The sequence below is a fragment of the Sylvia atricapilla genome, chromosome 1 (assembly GCF_009819655.1).
Source record: "Sylvia atricapilla isolate bSylAtr1 chromosome 1, bSylAtr1.pri, whole genome shotgun sequence".
Lineage (NCBI taxonomy): Eukaryota > Metazoa > Chordata > Aves > Passeriformes > Sylviidae > Sylvia > Sylvia atricapilla.
Genome location: NC_089140.1, coordinates 38,405,074 through 38,423,394, shown reverse-complemented (window position 1 = coordinate 38,423,394; position 18,321 = coordinate 38,405,074). Strand labels below are relative to the sequence as shown.

Below are 18,321 nucleotides of genomic sequence, written 5' to 3'. Positions count from 1 at the left end.
ATCCACAACTAACTGCCCTCTTGCTACACGCCTCAATGTAAACACCATGTCTCTAGGAGATAATCTTTATAGGTAATTAAAGGATCTACAGATACTCCTTTACAGTGTTGTCTGCTACCTTCCCCGGACATGATTCCTTCTCTTCCAAGTGTGAATAGACCACTCCATCAGAAGTGGTCTTTTATTTCTTGCCTCTTTCCCTTCCAGACAGCTTACACTTCTATGCTTGTACTTTCAAACAACCTGCCAGTCCTGCAGAGGCAACGCTGTGAAAACTTAAGCTGAAATGTAACTATCGTGGAATCTGTGGGAAGTTACCTCCTCATGGCCAGGTTCCTGCACAACACTTAGTAAACAGTTGTGAAGGCCTTATGCTGTCATTCATTGTATGGTTGTCTAGAACTGTCTTCCTAAAATAGCAGCAGTCACTGCACTCACCTGCAAATCTCCCTTGTCCTTAACCACAGCATAAATCCTCCAAAGCATACAGAGACACTGTTCTGGCAAAATGACAAAGCAAGGGACTAAGCAGAAATATTTTCTTCTTCTTTTTTTTTTTTTTTTTAAACATCTTTTTATTAGCACAGTAACAAATGCAGACTTAAGTAGCCCACAACATACAACCAATCCACTGAGTGACTCCTATTCCACACCTTACAGTTAAACAGCTTAAGGTATTTCACTACAGGTTACTGTAAGTCCTGATTAAACCCTTTATTCTTTTCACAAAGATAGATTGGCTTATAAAATAATACATTAACTACTTCTCATTTCATATATGAGGCCATATATCCACCTCTCCATATCACAGATCATGAGATGACAGTCTTTTAAAAGGATTTGTTAAATACCAATGTGCCCTCCATAGGGAAAAACAATCCCAATATCTTTTTACAAAAAAAAAAAAAAAAAAAAGAAAAAACCTAAAAAAAAAACAAACCTCAACCCAGAACAAAATAAATCCCTCAAACCCAAACAAACAAAAAGCAAAAACAGTGTGTAGAGTCTTGAAAGGACTTTTACATAAATGTCAACCTATGTACCTGTACAAAATTAAGCTGTTTTAATCTTTTACATATTGCAAGCAAACTGAAAACCAAAGAAGTCTAAGAAGTTTACATTCTTCTCGGTACTATATGTGAGCTAATATTGCTGAACTAATTACAGTCTTAAAGTATGCTATTCCAAATCCTAGCTGTCTACTGTAGCAAGATACCTTAAGTTACAACAACAAAATCTTAGGAAATAAAAGACTGAATAAAATCTGTTATAGAAATACCCTACTCTTTACCAGCACCCTCCCTCCCCCCACCCCTTCAAAATCATAAGCAGCTCTTTCCATCACAGACAAATAATGTAAGAGTTTGACGAAAATCCAATTTATGTAGCATATCTTTTGGTCCATTGTCTGGCCATTCTGTCATGCTCTGCTCTGTTAGTCATGTACTGAGTCGCAATGCTTCCAACCAGGGGGTCAGCTGAAAAGGAAACACACCGCTTATTTCAGACAAGATACCAAATAAAAACTTTTAAACAAAGCTGAAGTGTGAATTTCATACAGGGCAAACACACAGGTTAAGGTACACTGTAACAACCTAGACATGCTGAGTTGATCTGTATCTTCTCTGATTTTGTGTATTTATGGTGATGTACTAATCTGTAATTTAATAGAGTGAAATGCCAATAAAGTTTTAAGAGGTTTAAGACACAACAATCAATCATATTTTGCATTACTGACAGTTTGCACCAATTCACGCATTTCAGGTTTATTTTATTCCTTCTAAGGGTGCCTGAGATACTCATGCTAAGTGTACTTGTAGCAATGTAGCGCTGCCTTCTAGGAAAGATAAAAATCTCAAGACGGGGTCCAGTACAACAAATTTAGTACACTGTGAAATCTGGTCTTTCTCTCCTCTTTAGACATATAAAAATGCAACCTATAAAATTACTTTGGAAATGAAGACATGTTCCTCTTAACTTGTGTGGACAACAGGTAGGTTAGAGCAGCAGTGATGACCACTTGTGGCATAGTTGGTCACTTTTTTAAATGGATGATGGAAAGTAAAATATCAACCCCCCGTTTTTAGGACTGTTTGTGGCTCTTCAAGCTCTGTTACTGAATTACTGTAGCCTTACAGACCAGTGAAGACTGGGTTTGGAAGGAGAAAGAGTTTTCATGTGCAGGAGGATGGCTTGTTTCCCCATGGGTCAGCCTGAGGAGTAGTGAACAGCAGGCTGGTAAGGTGTATCTCCCCTCCAGCACCTCCAGGCCCTCTCTGACTGCCCTAGAGAGGGGAATGTGCTCCACCGGAGGCATGAGCTCAGCCGGCCATACCAGTGGAATGAGGAGGGCCACGTTATTTAAGGGCTGAGAGGAATGCAAGGCGACAGGTGAACTTACCGGGGTTACAGTCTGTGAGGAGGGAGCAGATGGAGAGGAGAACTTTAGAAATGGTTAACGCTGGACTCCAGTTGTCCTTTAAAATGTCCAGGCAGATGACGCCTTGGCTGTTAATGTTACAGTGGTAGATCCTTGTCCGGAACGTTACCTGCAAGAGAGGGGTGTGAGCGGGCGTGCCGCCGGCTGTGCGGAGGGACAGGACAGGAGCTCCGAGCGAGGGAGCGCAGCGCGCTGACCCGCGCCGGGCTCCCCGGGCCGCCGCCGCCCTCTCGCGGCGGAAACAAAGAAGAGCCGGATTTAGAACACAAATGAGAAAGTCTCAGGAGCCAACCTCTACGGTTAATGCAAAATCCAGGTTGTGGTGGGTTTAATTTTATTTTTTTCGCCTTTTTTTAAAATTAATTTTTGTTCTTAGTGACAAAAGGAGCCAGGTCCTTAACACCAGCCATTTTTCTCCTGGACTCCCAAGGATTTGTAAAATCCTCCAGACAGGCCAAGGAACTTGGAATGACAGCTTCCATCACTTCTAAGAGGCTTAGCAATGGGGGTAGTTAGTTAGATTTATTTGTTTTCATGATGTGACCAGCTAGGCAGCTTGCCACAGAAGTTATCTGAAAGGGAAACACAAGCACCAGGAGTCATTCTCAGAACACCACGGGACCTGCCGAGAGACCTTACCCTGACTCACTGAACAGCAACAACAAATTTGGTGCAATGTGCACAGATTAGGATTATGCATATAAATAAAGGTTGGTGGGTTCAAGTCCTAAATCCTCAAAATTTGTCAGCTATCCACACCTAGAAATTCTACTGTCTGTTTATAGGTCACAGGAGTATTTGCAAAACACACTTGGTAAGCATGCAGTATGGCAAGAACACACTAGTGCTTTCTCTCGAGATGAGACCAGCCCACACATAAAACTTGCCAGTCAATCCTCATTTTTTCTATTGCTTTTCTGAAGCAAAAATTTTGCCTGTGACCCTCACTCTCACAGGCTTGGGGAGCAGGCATGGGCTGGGGTGACACAGCTACAGAACCCTGGTGACCGGCATGTCCCCATGCACTGAATCCATGCAGTGTTTCCAAGAATGCTCCCAATGCACAGAGCACATGGGCTATTTTTGGACTTGCAAAAGCGGTTACTTGTCACACAGGAGACACCCACACTGCATGCTTGGGGAGATTTTATGCTTTATTTCTTGTGAGCTGCTTGGAATTTGGATTCAAACAGGAAGCAAACAAAGGAAACCCCAAATCCCTGCACGTCTGCACATTATGGGGGAAACAGCAAAATGACTGCAAGAGAGCAGAGATGTGTTACCCTCCCACACCTTCTGCAACAAGCTGCCACTTCAAAACCAAAAACTCCTGATGCTTTCTACCTAGGGAGCCTTAGAGGTATAGCAGACAAGAAACCTTAATGACCTTTGTTTCCCGTGTCATCTAATCTTGGGAGGAAAGGCAGCAATTACTCCCTGCAGTCATGTGGAAGTCCACGTGCAGCAGCCTGAGCAGAGGGCGGATCTGTCTCCGCTGTACCTGCCCCAACCCACACTGCTCAGGGCAAACCACGTTCGTGGCATTTGCAGTTGCTGGCAACAGCTCTGCCCTGGGTTCCTGAGCAGCCCTCAGCCCAGCCCTGCTGCTTGCTCAGTATTTCTGTGTTTGACCTGCACCTTTGGTCTCCTTCCAAAAAGGTTTCTAACTGTAAGCGAGGCAACAATTTTGACAGTTAAAATACTTCCAGAAGGGGAAGCATGGAGTATTTCCAAGTTGATACAATAAGGGCCAAATTAGCATAGGTCAACAGTTCTAATTTGTAAAGACGGAAAATTGTTAACCCTGATTCTCAGCACAAAAGCTAAATACTCTGTAGATGGTCTCTCAGTCTAGTTGACTAATAACTGGTAACAAAGCATGAATGCTGCTTGCCTTTAAGAGTAAGAATTATTTTAAAATTATTTTTCATGAAGGAGGGGAAAGTGAAAACGAAAGAAGGCTCCTATATACTTGCAGAACAGCCTGCAAGTTCCTTAACACACCTTAACATATAATCCTAAATGGATTTATCCACGGCACTAAAAGCAGTTTTCTCCAGTTAAAGGAACTCTACCAAGCTCTGTGGAAAAAAAATCTAAATTTGTTTTCACTTTAGCAGCAACCCAGAACTAGGATAGTGTCAGACACATGTAGTCCAGCTGTTTGCCATTTACAATTTTTGCTGATGACACAAAAGCCAGCAGTGCGGGGAAACCAAATGGAACTGGAAGAGGGAGAAATTGGAGGCTCACTTGAAAGCAAACAAAAATATTTAAAGTAAATGCTTATTACACTCTAAAGAGGAAAAAAAAGTCTCACATAAACCTAGTACATTCAGACCAAAATCAAAAGAAACTGAGTTACTTAGAAGGTAGTGAAGAGAACAGCATGTGGAATAGCAGAAAAATATAGTGTATCAATCCTTTGGAAATGTCCCACCTGAGATTACATTAATGTAGTAACTACCTGGAGTTAAGCACAGCTTTTGAAAAGACATAAAAGAGGCTAATCTCAACCTTACCCTGAAGTGATAGCAGAGGTTAATTTACACTAGCAGCAGAATAGGAGTGGGTGGAAGGAAGTGGTTATAGGTTATTAATACAAATGATCACAGCACACACACCAGGTCAACACAAGCTACTGTTTTCACCTCAGTAAATGAAATCTAACCCAACTATAATGTAACTCTTGAGAAAATGTCCATTGTAACAGCACAAATACAAAACTCTTAAATTCTAATTATACTTGTTTATTGGATTCTCCTAAATCCAGGCATACCCAGCACGTGCCTGATTCATTTGCTATCTGAAACACAGGCAACCCACACAGAAGGAGAAAACATAAAAAGCAGAGAACGGATTAACACTAACATTTTCAAGGTGTTGTATAGAATGTGCAATTAAATGCAAAAGTACTCCATTATGCATATTTAGGACATGAAAGAGAGTATCTGTCCTCGTTATCAGATTTCTCCCACTGAAGTTCCTTGTACCATGCAATGCATTTCCAAGTCTAATTTTAAGATCTTTCATTTCTCCAACCTCAAGCACAGTAGCGCAGTCCCTCTTAATATCCTCACAGGAATCTATATATCACTTCTAGCAGAGTCTTTTGGCTCTCCTACAGCAACATCCTCTCCAAAAACATTTACTCCAACATATTGAAGGAAACTCTCATTTGGAGCTAGACGCGGTCCTTAAAGCTACACCTGTATATCCTTCATCACACATCTCTAAGATGCTCATCAACCACACAGCGTTTGTCAGTGTTTATGCCTCAACACCTTCTCTCACACATACTCCTAAAGGCTTGGAAGCTTGCCAGGATAACCATTTTCACCTAATTTTATTTAAGAAAGTAAATCCTTTAATGACATTTCATTTTCAGGTTATGAAATGTGTTCAACTACAGCCACTTCACCATTGGGCAGCCCACCACAGCAGGAACTCTCCGCACAGGAGTTACCAAAGACTCATGGAGGTTTTCTTCCACTGGTCTTACAGGGCTTACCAAAGAAGAGTCAAGAATTACTAGCCCTTTTTCCTTACAGAGCTTCAACTGTTCAGAGATCAAGGCTTTTAAAATGACATTCTGTTCTATTTTAAAGTGACACTCTACTGTTCTGTGAGTGCTTATCACCAAATATACACCGGGTTTTGTTTCAACTAGCTGGTATTTCATTTCTTGTCCTAAAACGCATTTATAGGAAGGCCACTGTAATTATATTAGCCTACCACTTAAACACAGACAATATTTACTCTCTACTGCAAGTGGTTGGACAGTCTGGAATCAACAAAACAGCAGGAATAAAACAGGAGTGATACGATAATCATATTTTCCACACTACCATTGATTAACACTAGTGTAGATTTTAATACAGGAGGAGCTTTGGTTCTCAAAGGAAGGCTCTTCATTTCAACCTGAAGTGCCCAAGTAGAAAAAGTGTGTTCTATTATAGCACCACCATGCTTTCTCCTATATACCATCCCAAAGAGACTGAAGCTACACGTATTTTACTTCCACGCATACACGTGGTTTGGAAACTAACTTGGATTTTGCTAGATAAAGACTCCATTTAAATGAAACTGCTACAATACAGTGAATTTCCACTAAACCCATCTTTTAAGGCCTCAGTAAGTGGTGCCTATCTGTTTGGTGTTTTAATCCCACCTTTTCACCCGGGTGAGGGTTTAGATCCAAAGATAAAGACAAAGGGATCTCAGTTGGAAGCACCGAGCAGAAAGCAGGGCTGAGCTGGAATGACATAACTGTTTATTTGGTTCTGCATCAGGGAACTTGGCATATAGGGCTGTCTCAGTAGCTCTGGTAGTTACAGTATGGTCTTGCAAGTCATCCTACTTGACCCTCGAAGCAGCATGGTGGGAACACATCTGAGAGCAAGGGCTGCAACTCTGGCTGGGGCACTTGCATCATGTACCCTGTCAGTGACAGATACTTCTACTCAGATGGAGCTGCTGAAGGGAGAGGCTACAGAGTGGGCTTTAGACTGCAGGCAGTGCTGAGACCCTTCTCCTGGGCAGGACAGCCAGCAGACCTGCCTGCAGAACTTGTTGCTCCTGTGGAGGCACTCCTGCAGCAGCTGGCTGAACTGTAAGAGGCAGTGAGAAGCCTGTGTGGCATCAGGGCTGCTGAGGAGGAGTTAGACAGCTGGTTCCAAACTGCACTGGACCCACAGCCTACAGCCAAACAGCCACAAGAAGAAGAAGTTCCCACCAGCACACAGAGAAGAGAGGGGGGTCAATAACGCAGAAGAATGGAAGCTTGCCACAGCAAGGACCTGCAGGAAGAGACTTTCCCCCAAAGACTGAGGCGTCCCTGCAGAACCACTTTGCTGCACTGAGATTGGAAACACCCATCATATCAGAAAAGATACTAAAGCCAAATAAGGCAGTCCTGAGAGTAACAGGAAAAGGACTCTGGAGCATGGGTAGTTTTTTCATCAATTCTCCTGGTCAAAGGGAAAGGGTTCGAAAGGGCTAGTCAGATCTAGCAAACCAACAAATGGTTACGGGACTGATGCCACAGTCTGGCTACTTAGACCATGGGACTTGCTTTGGGAAACCTTGTCTGCTGGGTGCTGATGGGATGCATCTGTCAGAGAAAGGGAAAGGGCCTGCATGGGGGAACAAGGAGCTCCTGTAAAAATTCAAACACACAAAGGAACTCTACAGAAAGTGGAAGCAAGGACAGGTAGCCTAGGAGGAACATAGAGAGGTTGGCCTGTGAACTCATGAAGTTAAACAAGGCCATCTGCAAGGTCCTTGTGATGCCTTAAGTTTTAGCTTTCATGTATTTCAGATTCTGTGCTGCCTAGGTGTGTAGTTCTGAGTCTCATCTTAAGTGCTACTAACCTCTCTTCACAGACTAGGTAGACAAAACAAATCCTTTTCCTGCTGAAGACCAAGGACAATGAGTACAATTTTCAGGCCCAAAAGCATAAACAACAGTGGGCTGAAGAGAGAAACAAGAAGAATGAGAGCTCATGACCTGAGGCTGTGTCAGGACAATTGGGCCCCAATAAGCAAATGGACCAAAACTTATAAAAGTGCAGGACCTTGTGACCAGTCATCCATTTTGTGACCACCTTGGGTGGTCTTGGCTACATCTTGTGACTACCTTGGGTGTAGCCCTGGTCAGGCTCCTGTCCTGCCCAAGGTGTACCCTAAAGGCCTTTCAATAAATATCTACTTTATTCTCTAGCTCTGTCCAGTCTGTTTCGGGTCAGCCTTCCCAAGGCATCACTTGCACCTGCATTTGGTAATCACAACCACTTGTGAGACCCCACCTGGAGCACTGCATCCAGCTCTGGGGCCCCAACATCAGAAGGACAAGGACCTGTTGGACTGAGGTCAGAAGAAGGCCATCAAGACAATCAAAAGGCTGGAGCACCTCTCCTATGAAGAGAGGTTGAGAGAGTTGGGCTTGTTCAGTCTGGAGAAGAGAAGGTTCCAGAGAGAACTTGGAGCAGTCTTCCAATACCTAAAGGGAGAGGAGAGCTGGAGAGGGACTTTTTACAAGGGCATGGACAAGGAGTCATGGCCTTAAAATGAAAAAGGGTTAATTTAGATGAACTATTAGAAGGAAATCCCTTATTGTGAGAGTGGTGAGGCTGGAACAGGTTGCTCAGAAAAGTTGTGGATGCTCTCTCCCTGGAAATTTTCAAGGCCATATTGGATAGGGCTTTGAACAACATGGTCTAGTGGAACGCATACCTTCCCTACAGTAAGGAGGTTGGAACTAGATGATCTTTAAGGCCCCTTCCAGCCCAAACCATTCCAGGATTCTATGATGAGTCTGAACAAGCCTGGGCTGATAAATGCTTCTGACTTGTAGCACAGAAAGCAAAGGTGTAAAAAAGCACACATGGAAAAGCAAAAGATCCCTCTTTAAATGCTTCCTGGGCTCACAACATAATAAACTGCAAACAGTTGGTTGGACAAATTATTCAACAAATTAAACAAAAACAAAACCTCACAAAAACAAACAAAAAACCCACTCTAAATTGAATTAAATTCTGACATGAGAACCATCTGTGCTGCCAGAGAATTTCCAAAAAACATGGACAGATCCCAGCAGAAAAGCACTAGGGACATCCCAAGGTAGACCATGCTGTTTGTGAACTGGAGCCCTATCTTAGAGGTAGAATTTAAAGACCTGTTGGTACTACCAGAAACCCTGAAGTTATGTAAGCAAGAACAGGCAAACAGTTTCCTTAATTTGGCAAGCTTGTATTAATTTGTCTTGTGTAAGCAATTAGCACTGCTCTGTGGAGATGGACTGATGGCTTGAAGAAGCCCTTTCCACTGCAGACAAGATCAAAGTCTGAAAGATGGTGCAGTCATTGGCATTTATCTCATCAATGAAACAACTTTTAAGTAGAAAGTTAAACACACACATAAATGCCTTCAGATACAAGACAAACACCAAGTGTATACACAAGCACCTCTTGTAACCCAACACTTTTCCTGTGGCCACATATTGGAACCACCAGATAACATTCACTTGCACTGGTATTTGCCTTAGAGCACTGGAACACAACAACACTGGAATGTAAGAGCTTCACAAATATAATGCACCTACAGAAAGTTTGCTACTGTACAAATAGGTGAACAACACATGTGTCCAACAAAACTCAAAAATTAAATACTACTTTGGTGACCAAAACACATGTAACTTATGTTTACAGTACTCAAGTTGCTTGAGAAATAAGTATTTGTTTCGTTTCTCCTCTTCTCAAGATTGTTTACTTCTCAGTTTCTCAGTCCTGTCTCAATGCTTGCACTAAATTCTTAGGACTTCTTATAAACAGAGGCAGAAAGAAAGAAAACAAGCTCTAAAATAACTATCAAGAGGACTGGAAAAGCTGTTAACATTACTTAACAGAAACACCTGTAATGTCTAAAATGAGCTTAAATTTGCTCTTAGAAGAGCGGATTTCAAATGGTCTGTGTTCCATTAACACTGCAGGCTACTCATGTTTAGCACTCATGACTTAAGATGTTAGCTATGGGTCTCTTACCTTTGGAGGCTTGAAGGGATATTCTGGTGTAAATGTGATGTCAAGGAAGAAAACACCTCCCTCATACACTGAACCTGGAGGTCCTAGAATGGTTGATCTCCATTCATAGATGTTATCACCTTTGGGGCCAGCACTAAGAGACGAAAAACAAAATAATTTAGAAATACTACCACAGCTCAAATACAACTTCATACATTCTTCAAGTACGATATGGAAGAAATATTTCAGTGTTACTCTTCATATACCATCCAAAGTAGAGATAGGATTAAAGAAGATTAATTGCTTTCAAACACTCAGAGATCACACCTGAACTTATCAGTGTCCCAGACTGTTTAGCAAAGCTGAGAAACTAGAGGTGGAATATAGCTTCCATCTTCTTTCACTTGACAGCTGCAAGAGCAGCATTGCCCAGAACTACTCCTAAAGTACTACACTATCAATACAGTACAAGAGCTAAGTTTCAAGGAACAATTTCTTACCGTATTTCAGAAAAGGCTCTTCCATCTCAGTCTTAATAAAACTGTACCACATTGAAGACTATACTAAACAAATTCAGGATTAATGTTAATTTTATTAGTCTTGTGTGTTCTTTAAAATTAAAATAGATCCTGCATTATTGTTAAACAAAGGCTCATAGTATAATTGAAGGAAGCCAAATTAATGATGACACTCTGAAACGTCAAAATTTTCTACACTTTTATCATTTTGCTGCACTGATTTCTAAGATGAGGCCACATGATCTTACCATGTTGATACTGCTTACATTGTAGAACTGCTTTTTTTAGGAGGAATTAAAATCACTGTGTCAAATTAAAACAGCACTTTCTCAAATTAGCTCTGCTTATTTGAGATTCTGCCTAACCTGCCAGCAGCTCACTACAAGCAGTAAAAACTAAAGGTGTTGCAGAGATCAAATGCCTCCTTGGTAAAATTAGTTTTACTGATATCCTCAGACACTTGTACTCGGTAGTGTGCTATATGTCACTGAGTATTTCTAAGCACAGCTCAACCTAGAAAGCTGTTAATGGTATAGGACTCCTTTGCTGCCTCTTCCCTTCTGTACTGCTATGGCAGTATTCATAAGATGCCAGAGCTGCAAAAACCTTTTGCATAACGGGGGTTGCTGACACAGCTTTTTCCTTCATGGATGTACCATGGCTTCAGAAATCTCTTCTCCCCTTGTTCTGAAGGGGATGGATCTTAACATTCCTAATACAATGAAAACTAGCCTTGCTGTTCTTTCCTCCTTCTTTTAACAAGGCTCCTCTAAGACAGACGGTAAAAACCAGGCTCTTTTCATATTATAATAATCACTGAGCAGTATTACTTCAGAGAGAAGGCAATACAATAAATTCAATATGCACATGACAATATGCATTTGATTAACATGCAGGGAACCAGAATAATCACTAAGTGTTAATGACAATGTCACAAACAGAAATACAATTGCAAGAACATAAATTGTCACAATAACAACAGTGATCAGAGACTTTTTCCCCCCTGCTCTCCCCAGTTCTGGTGAATATGTTCTTGACACCAGGGGAATCAGGAAAGGGAATTAATTCTGTTATCAAACTTAACTTTTTTTTACCCCCAGATTAACCTAATAATAAGATTTCATAGTATGTTGGTGCTAGATATTTCAACAATCGTGAAGTTATGATTAAAAGCATGCTTCTAGGAAAAGGAAAGAATGTAAGAAGGCAGTAAAGGAAGACAGATTATCTGCAAATGATGCACCAGCCACAAGGGAAAGATTTTTCTCTTCAGAACACAAAACCCCGCACAGCTAAAGATCAGTATTAAATTAAAGTAAAAGCCATTCCATCCTGGCATCCCACTCCACCGTAATGACTTGTCCCTGTCCTATGCAGGTCCATATATTTGGGCACTCAGTACTCTCCAGCTACCGCTTGTGCATTAGATTGGAAAAGTGTTGTATTTCGATGGGAAGCTTTGCCTCTGGAAAGACACCAACTTAACTGTGCAAACTTACTGAAAAGGACTCTCTGGGGCACCCTTAGTCACTGCTCTAAGGAATCGCCTCTTTATGTACCTATTAGCAACCTACTGACACACTGTCATTACTGCAAGTTGCGCCGGCAATCATCCCCTCCTCCTTCCCTCCCCTAAAGGTGGAGCTACTGAACGGGAACAGGTACTTGAACTTCGCTAGCACCGATTTACTGTTGGAATTTGTATCACCAGAACTGCCGACGGAGAGCACTTCAGCACACTCGAGAAATGAGATGTGCGATTAGCACGGAGTACAGCCCTCTGAACCAATAAGAAATATTTCAACGTTTCACATTTTATTTCCAGCTTCAGCCCAAAGGACTGTCAATAATAAAATGCCAGAGACTTAAAAAACATTATCATTAGTAATAGTCTTAGAAATCTCTTGTATCCTATTAGGTTTCTAATTAGAACTATCGCTGCACACGAGTAATATACTGCCATATTAAGAGTGCAACATCTTTGTAAGACATCAGTAGGCTTTAACAATGATGTTCTAAGCTTTCCTTTTAAGCTTTTCATAATTCAATTAACAGAGTAAAATAGCTATGCATGTCCAACTTTTACACATTAACACTGATCTCTTACAAAAGAAAGACTTAAAGAGGAAGATGCAAGTCAGCTTCAAGTATGATACTGCTTAGATTTAACTTAGGATTAATAATATTAAACAACTCATGAAGACCTAGTGCATAACAGATAAGTAACAATACTTGACCACACTGTAAGAACAGTGGTATTAACTTTTGGTGGAGATATGGAAACTGTCAAAGGCTAAAGATTACATTCTTTGTTTAAAATCTTTGCAATTACCTGCTTCAAAAAGAAATTCACTGATGCATGGACACAGGGCTCACTGGCACAGCTGTCACCTTGCCTGATATGTGTCACCATTGCTCAAATTAAGTGTCTAGATCTACTAATACAATACTTTGAAGCCGTCCAACATATGAGCACTAAGACGACAATTTTAACCAATTAAATAGAAATGGTTTCCACTGCAAGAAGAGAGTATGTGAGCAACAACTTTCTGTATTAACTCAGCAGCCCACAACCTCTTCACTTCCAAAGAAAGAAATGAATAAAAGACCAGCAATTCAGAATGAAAAATGACATCTGAAAGAAAACTGAAAAGATCCCAACCCATTATTATCCTATCAAGCAGCATGTGTTACACTGCAGCGCAACTGAGATCTCTCTCACAAAACAGCAAGATAGTTGGTGAAGATGCACTGCACCCACTGTAAGAACTAATCCTGATTGTTCACAATGATGCTGGCTTATCCCCCAGACAGATGTTATGACAGAAACACTCCTTGGGAAACCTCCCAGAGCCAAGGTATTCAAGGAATATCTAACTTTTCAAGTCTAGAAGCAGAAAAATGCAAGGCATTACCTCCTGGTAGATGCAAGGCAGAGAGAAAGTCTCAGCACAAGTGAGACCAACCTCAAAGTCCTGCATGGGCCAAGTCCTAAGCAGCCTTGTGCTGCTTTGGAAAAACCCGATCTTGCCTCTCTTTGCTGGCAGGCGCCGTATTCTTTCCCAACTTAAAAATCCAACAGGTAAATCAGAAATGCCTGGAGCAGAGGCTGGGGAGCAGAACGATGCCTAGGCAAATTAGCTGCAGACACCTTGCACTACTGAGCAACTGTAAACACAGAGCTGTGTCTCAGAGATTCAGTGCTCATGGAGAACACACACACACACTTTCACATTTGGAAAAAGCTGAAATGACAGACAGTCTGCAAGAACACTCAGGCTGTGGCTTTTTCATATTAAGCCAGCCAGACATAACCTCCATCACAGGCAATGCATGATACCACCCTGATATTTAGCACACACAAACTCAGCTTCCTCCTCTGCCCTGACACCCTGGGCAAATCACTAAAAATACCTCTATGCCACAGAGGGAAGGCAGGACTCTTTGGTGTTCACCACATATAGCTAACGTATGAAAATCCCTGGGAACACAGTGACGGTACTTTCCAGGAGAATGACTCAGGAAGAGCCCATTGTTTATGTAAATGTGTCAGTTCATTTGGAAACTACCTGGTCTTTTCCTTCCCAATGTAAGTGCTCCCTTAAGTGAAAATTCAAACTGGCAAAAAATTTAATTTCTCTTCTTTGCGATACAGAAGACACACAATAGCAGATGACTGCAGTGATAAATCAAAACAGTTGATGCTACAGACACTAGGTTAATACCCTGATATAATAAAGCAGCACATATTTGGCAGAGTAGTTTAGAAGTGCCAGAGACTGCTATCCGTCAGGGTGATGAGAAGAAGGGCGATTCCACGGTATGATGAAAGAAATAACAGCTAATGAAAACCTACAATATATTTCACTTAAAATTGCAAGTAACAAACCCATGAACTCATACACCAACTACTTCATATCCCTAGGTGCTATTTTTTAGGCTATTTTGTCCTAAACATGAAGAGTCTGGTGCTGGTAGCTAAGCTGTTTTGAAGTTGCACACTTGGGGAAAATAAACATAAATTCTAAAAACACTGCAGACATGACCTTTTCCAAGGGACATAGCTCAAATCAGAAAGCAAACAACATACTAACGGCACATGGGAATTTCAGGATGGCAGAGAATCTAATGATCTCCAAAGCAAAACTGCACCATTACAAACTGACAGCAACATCAATTTTTTTGCTGCTGCTGCTTTGTTTTCTGGCAAGAAACAGTTAACGGCTGAACATGGAACATCTCAGTTAGGGACTTATTAGGCAGCTATAGCAAATAGCTGAATGTTAGATCCCTTTCCTTCCCCCCTCCCCCCCTTTTTTTTTTTTTCTTCTCTGAAGATGTAAACCCAGAACACATTAGAAGTTTTGGATGCCAGGCAGGCAGCGTATCCTTCTCACATGAAGTTCTGTTGCACCTTGATTTTCCCGACTAACCCAACCCACTCCTGACCTCAGGGTAAATTTACTTTCTTTTCTTGTAGCCCACCGGGTGCGCCCACCCTGAACTTGCACGCTTATATTGTTCAGCTGAATCTGGTGGAGAGATTGGAAAAGTACCTCAGAAATACTGGATCACTGGGGGAGGCAGGTGCCACCTCTATAAAGGAGCAGGACAGCTCATCCATCTTAGCCATTGAAAACAAACACCAAATCCTCCATTCAAAGACATTTTGCTCTACAGATCTTTGAGCAAGCTGTCTTAAAATGGGAGTGCTGAAGGACACAGTGAAAACCAACACAAGAAAATGCAGCTAATCCTTTGGCCCAAAGATCACTTCAAAACCTTCATATTAATGCACAGGTCTAATTTTAGAAATAAATTGTCACCTACTGCACATGCTTTAGCTACCAAAATCTGTTTATTATTTTTATTACTATAGCACCGAGACATTCCATTCATAGGCAGGCCCCCACTATGCCAAGCCTGATACAATACAATCCAAAGACCTGTGTACACGATTTACAAAGGTTTTTCAATTATAAAATAAGCATTAAAACATGACACAGTTATTAGGAAGAAATCCAAATAGACAAAACAGAATAGTTAAAAGGATACCTGGGGCCATCCATTTAATTGCTATTTTTTTGGCAAAGTAGTTTAAAAGTGAGATACCTCCCATTTTTAAGTCTGAGAATGGAAATTAAAGGAAAATAAAGGAAAAGAAAATTCACAACACAAAAAAAACCAGTCCTGGGCAACCTTGGTAAATTAAAGGTAACATACTGAATTACCACGTGCCTATGTGAATCAGCAGCAATTTTTGCCCACTGTCATTACACACAACCAAGCTGCTCCTCTGTGTTAACCTAAAAATGATGGATTGCCATCAGGTGAAATTCCTGCAGGCTCAATGAGAGAGAGAGACAGAAAAGACAGAAAGGGAAAAAGTTGCAGCTGGCTTTAGTTAAAACATAAGAAGGGAGCAAAGGAGTTAGAGAGGTAAGTGAGCAAAGATGAAACATAATATTGCTGCAGCGATCCAAACATAAAATTTTGAAAACAGAACTTAATTATCCTTCTAGTTCATGTTCAGGGATATGGTTCTCAAGTACAAAGCTGTAAATGCTATTATTTTTTGCTTGTAAGTCATTGAAAGCATTGTGTTTTCTGAGTTCAATTTAAAATGCAGTCATAATATTATTGCACAGGCCTAAGTGCCTTACAAATCCCACCACATTTCTAGAGTTAGAAATAATATCATTCTTCTCTACATTTTCATGCACAAAATTCCTGTTTTAGCATCTGGGAAAGCTTTTCACTGAAGTACCAACCTAATGTAAAATTAGGAAGGTTTGAACAATGGCACAAAGCTTAAACTGGAGGATAAACGGTGCAGTGAATTACTTTCTTACTAGGTTAAAAAAAGGAACTAAATAACTAAATAGCTCTGATAATAGAGCTGATAAGGTGTAATGCAGGGATTTATGGGACTTCAAGGAAAATTGATCAGGGGGATTTCTTCATGAGAAGAAAAAAGAAGGATTATATTTTCCAATTTATATAAAAAATACTTTGCAAAAAGATCACAGAACCACCAAGAGTTACCACAGCCAAGATCTCATTATTTTTCTATTACAATAGGAACAGAAATGCCATGGGAAACCTGCAAATTTAGGACTTTTACCAGAAATATTTCAGTCTCTGCAAAATATTACTTAAGTTACTACTAAGCTACCTGGTGAAAAAGCCAACCTTCTTAAACAGTTTCACTGCAGAGTTTGATTTTTAAACCAGGCTTCAAAGATTTAAAATAAAAGCTCAGCTTTGACCTCAGGGAGGTCAGGAGGAGACTTAGGATATTCTCAGGAGTGTGCTGCAGCTCTATTTAGTTGAACAATAATCACTCCAACTTAGGAGCAAGTCCTTATGAAAAGGTTCAAGAGAAATTAATCCATTTAGCATTGGTTCCAAAACTGAAAATAAATCCAGCCTGCTCAGTTCTCAGGGGTTTCAGTTTTTCTTTCCAGTGGCTTTTTTGTAGCTTTCTCTACTGCAAAGTACTGGAAGTTTGTCCCACTACGTACATGTAGGAACATTTTCAGTGTTAACATGACTGAAGAAAGGCTGTTCCTGTAAATCTGAGACTTTAGTGTGTACAGTGTGGAAATACAGAAAATGTCAGACTAAGTAATCAACGAAATTATTTTCATTGTAGGCAAATATTTTTCTTTTCTTCTCATAGATTTAGTTTGAGGCTGTGACCAAAAATTAAACAATTAAAAAATCCCATTTAAAATAAATTAAAATGTTACCTTACATGTCCTATTAAATAATACCCTGTAAAAGAAACAATAAAACAAATTGGGAAAGAGTAACAGAGAATCTGACCCACCTAACAATTAGCAGTGTCTCATTTAAAACGACAAGAAGATGTGATTGTAGTATCTGTGGTCTGCCAACATAACCTCATGTTATTTTAAAATTAGTCTCCTTCCTGCCATTTGTCTGTTGACTATCAACTACCAACATGGGGACACATTATTACACATCATCAGACCTCATCTCCAAATCATTTATGTATTTATAGAACAGATTTGTAATTTACAGTTGATAGGCAAAACCAGGCAGTTTCACAAATGCACTATTTCTGCAACTACACCATTTTTGGGGGGCCTCTTCATACTCCAACAGGTTTTTGGAAATTGGTGTAGAAATATAAATAGTGAACCTATTTATTTCTGTAATTTTAATGGCTGCATAAAGCAAGCATACCCTAAACTGGTTGCCTAGCATTGAACTGACGGATCTATAATTAAAGACAAATAAAAGACAATCAATACTGCTAATAAATACCAAAGTTCTTGTGTCACTAATCTCAAATGTGGTATACTCCTGAAAAGAAAACAAATCTACTTCCTCCTGGCACTTACTGGGATATAGTAGGTTCTTCATACATGGCAAGGAAACTACCCCCTCTGAAGAGTTCAATAACACCTTCTTCCCCTCCATAAGCCCTAGAGGTGCTACACTGAATGATAACAAGGCTCTTTCCTAAACAGTGTGCTTTATCCATTAAGGAAAATAGAAATCTACTACAACCAACCAGCCATTCCAGAAACAAACTGGGACCTACATCTGTGTTTCTGTCTCTTATGCCCATCTCCTGTTCTAGTCTCATCACTGAGAGAATATGGAAGGTGATCTTACTAAGCAGATTAAACTCCCCGTTACACCATAAATATTTAGGCGTCCTGTAGTACCTCAGTTGTAAAAGTAACACATTTGAACCCACATGATCTGGATGTTTCTGTCTCTTTGTAAGCTGCTTGCCCTATTAAGGAAAAAAAAAGAATAGAGGATCCCACCTATTTCATAAGCCTACCTATCCAACACCAAGCTAACA

The 18,321-nt window shown here is 40.6% G+C and overlaps 1 protein-coding gene across 5 annotated transcripts in view; it reads right to left on the bottom strand.

Annotated features, from left to right (window-relative positions):
• Positions 1 to 534: 534 nt before the first annotated feature.
• LOC136361730 (ubiquitin-conjugating enzyme E2 E1) overlaps positions 535 to 18,321 on the bottom strand; it is a 46,075-nt gene continuing 28,288 nt past the window's right edge. For 4 of the 5 annotated variants that reach the window (XM_066319848.1, XM_066319863.1, XM_066319870.1 and 1 more), the window contains 3 exons: positions 9,982 to 10,114; positions 2,402 to 2,549; positions 535 to 1,478 (listed from right to left, as the gene is read on the bottom strand). In XM_066319848.1, the coding sequence (XP_066175945.1) occupies positions 1,381 to 1,478; positions 2,402 to 2,549; positions 9,982 to 10,114 (379 nt within the window). In that variant the 3' untranslated portion in view covers positions 535 to 1,380. The remainder of the gene's footprint in view (positions 1,479 to 2,401; positions 2,550 to 9,981; positions 10,115 to 18,321) is intronic. The other variant, XR_010743681.1, reaches the window with a different exon arrangement.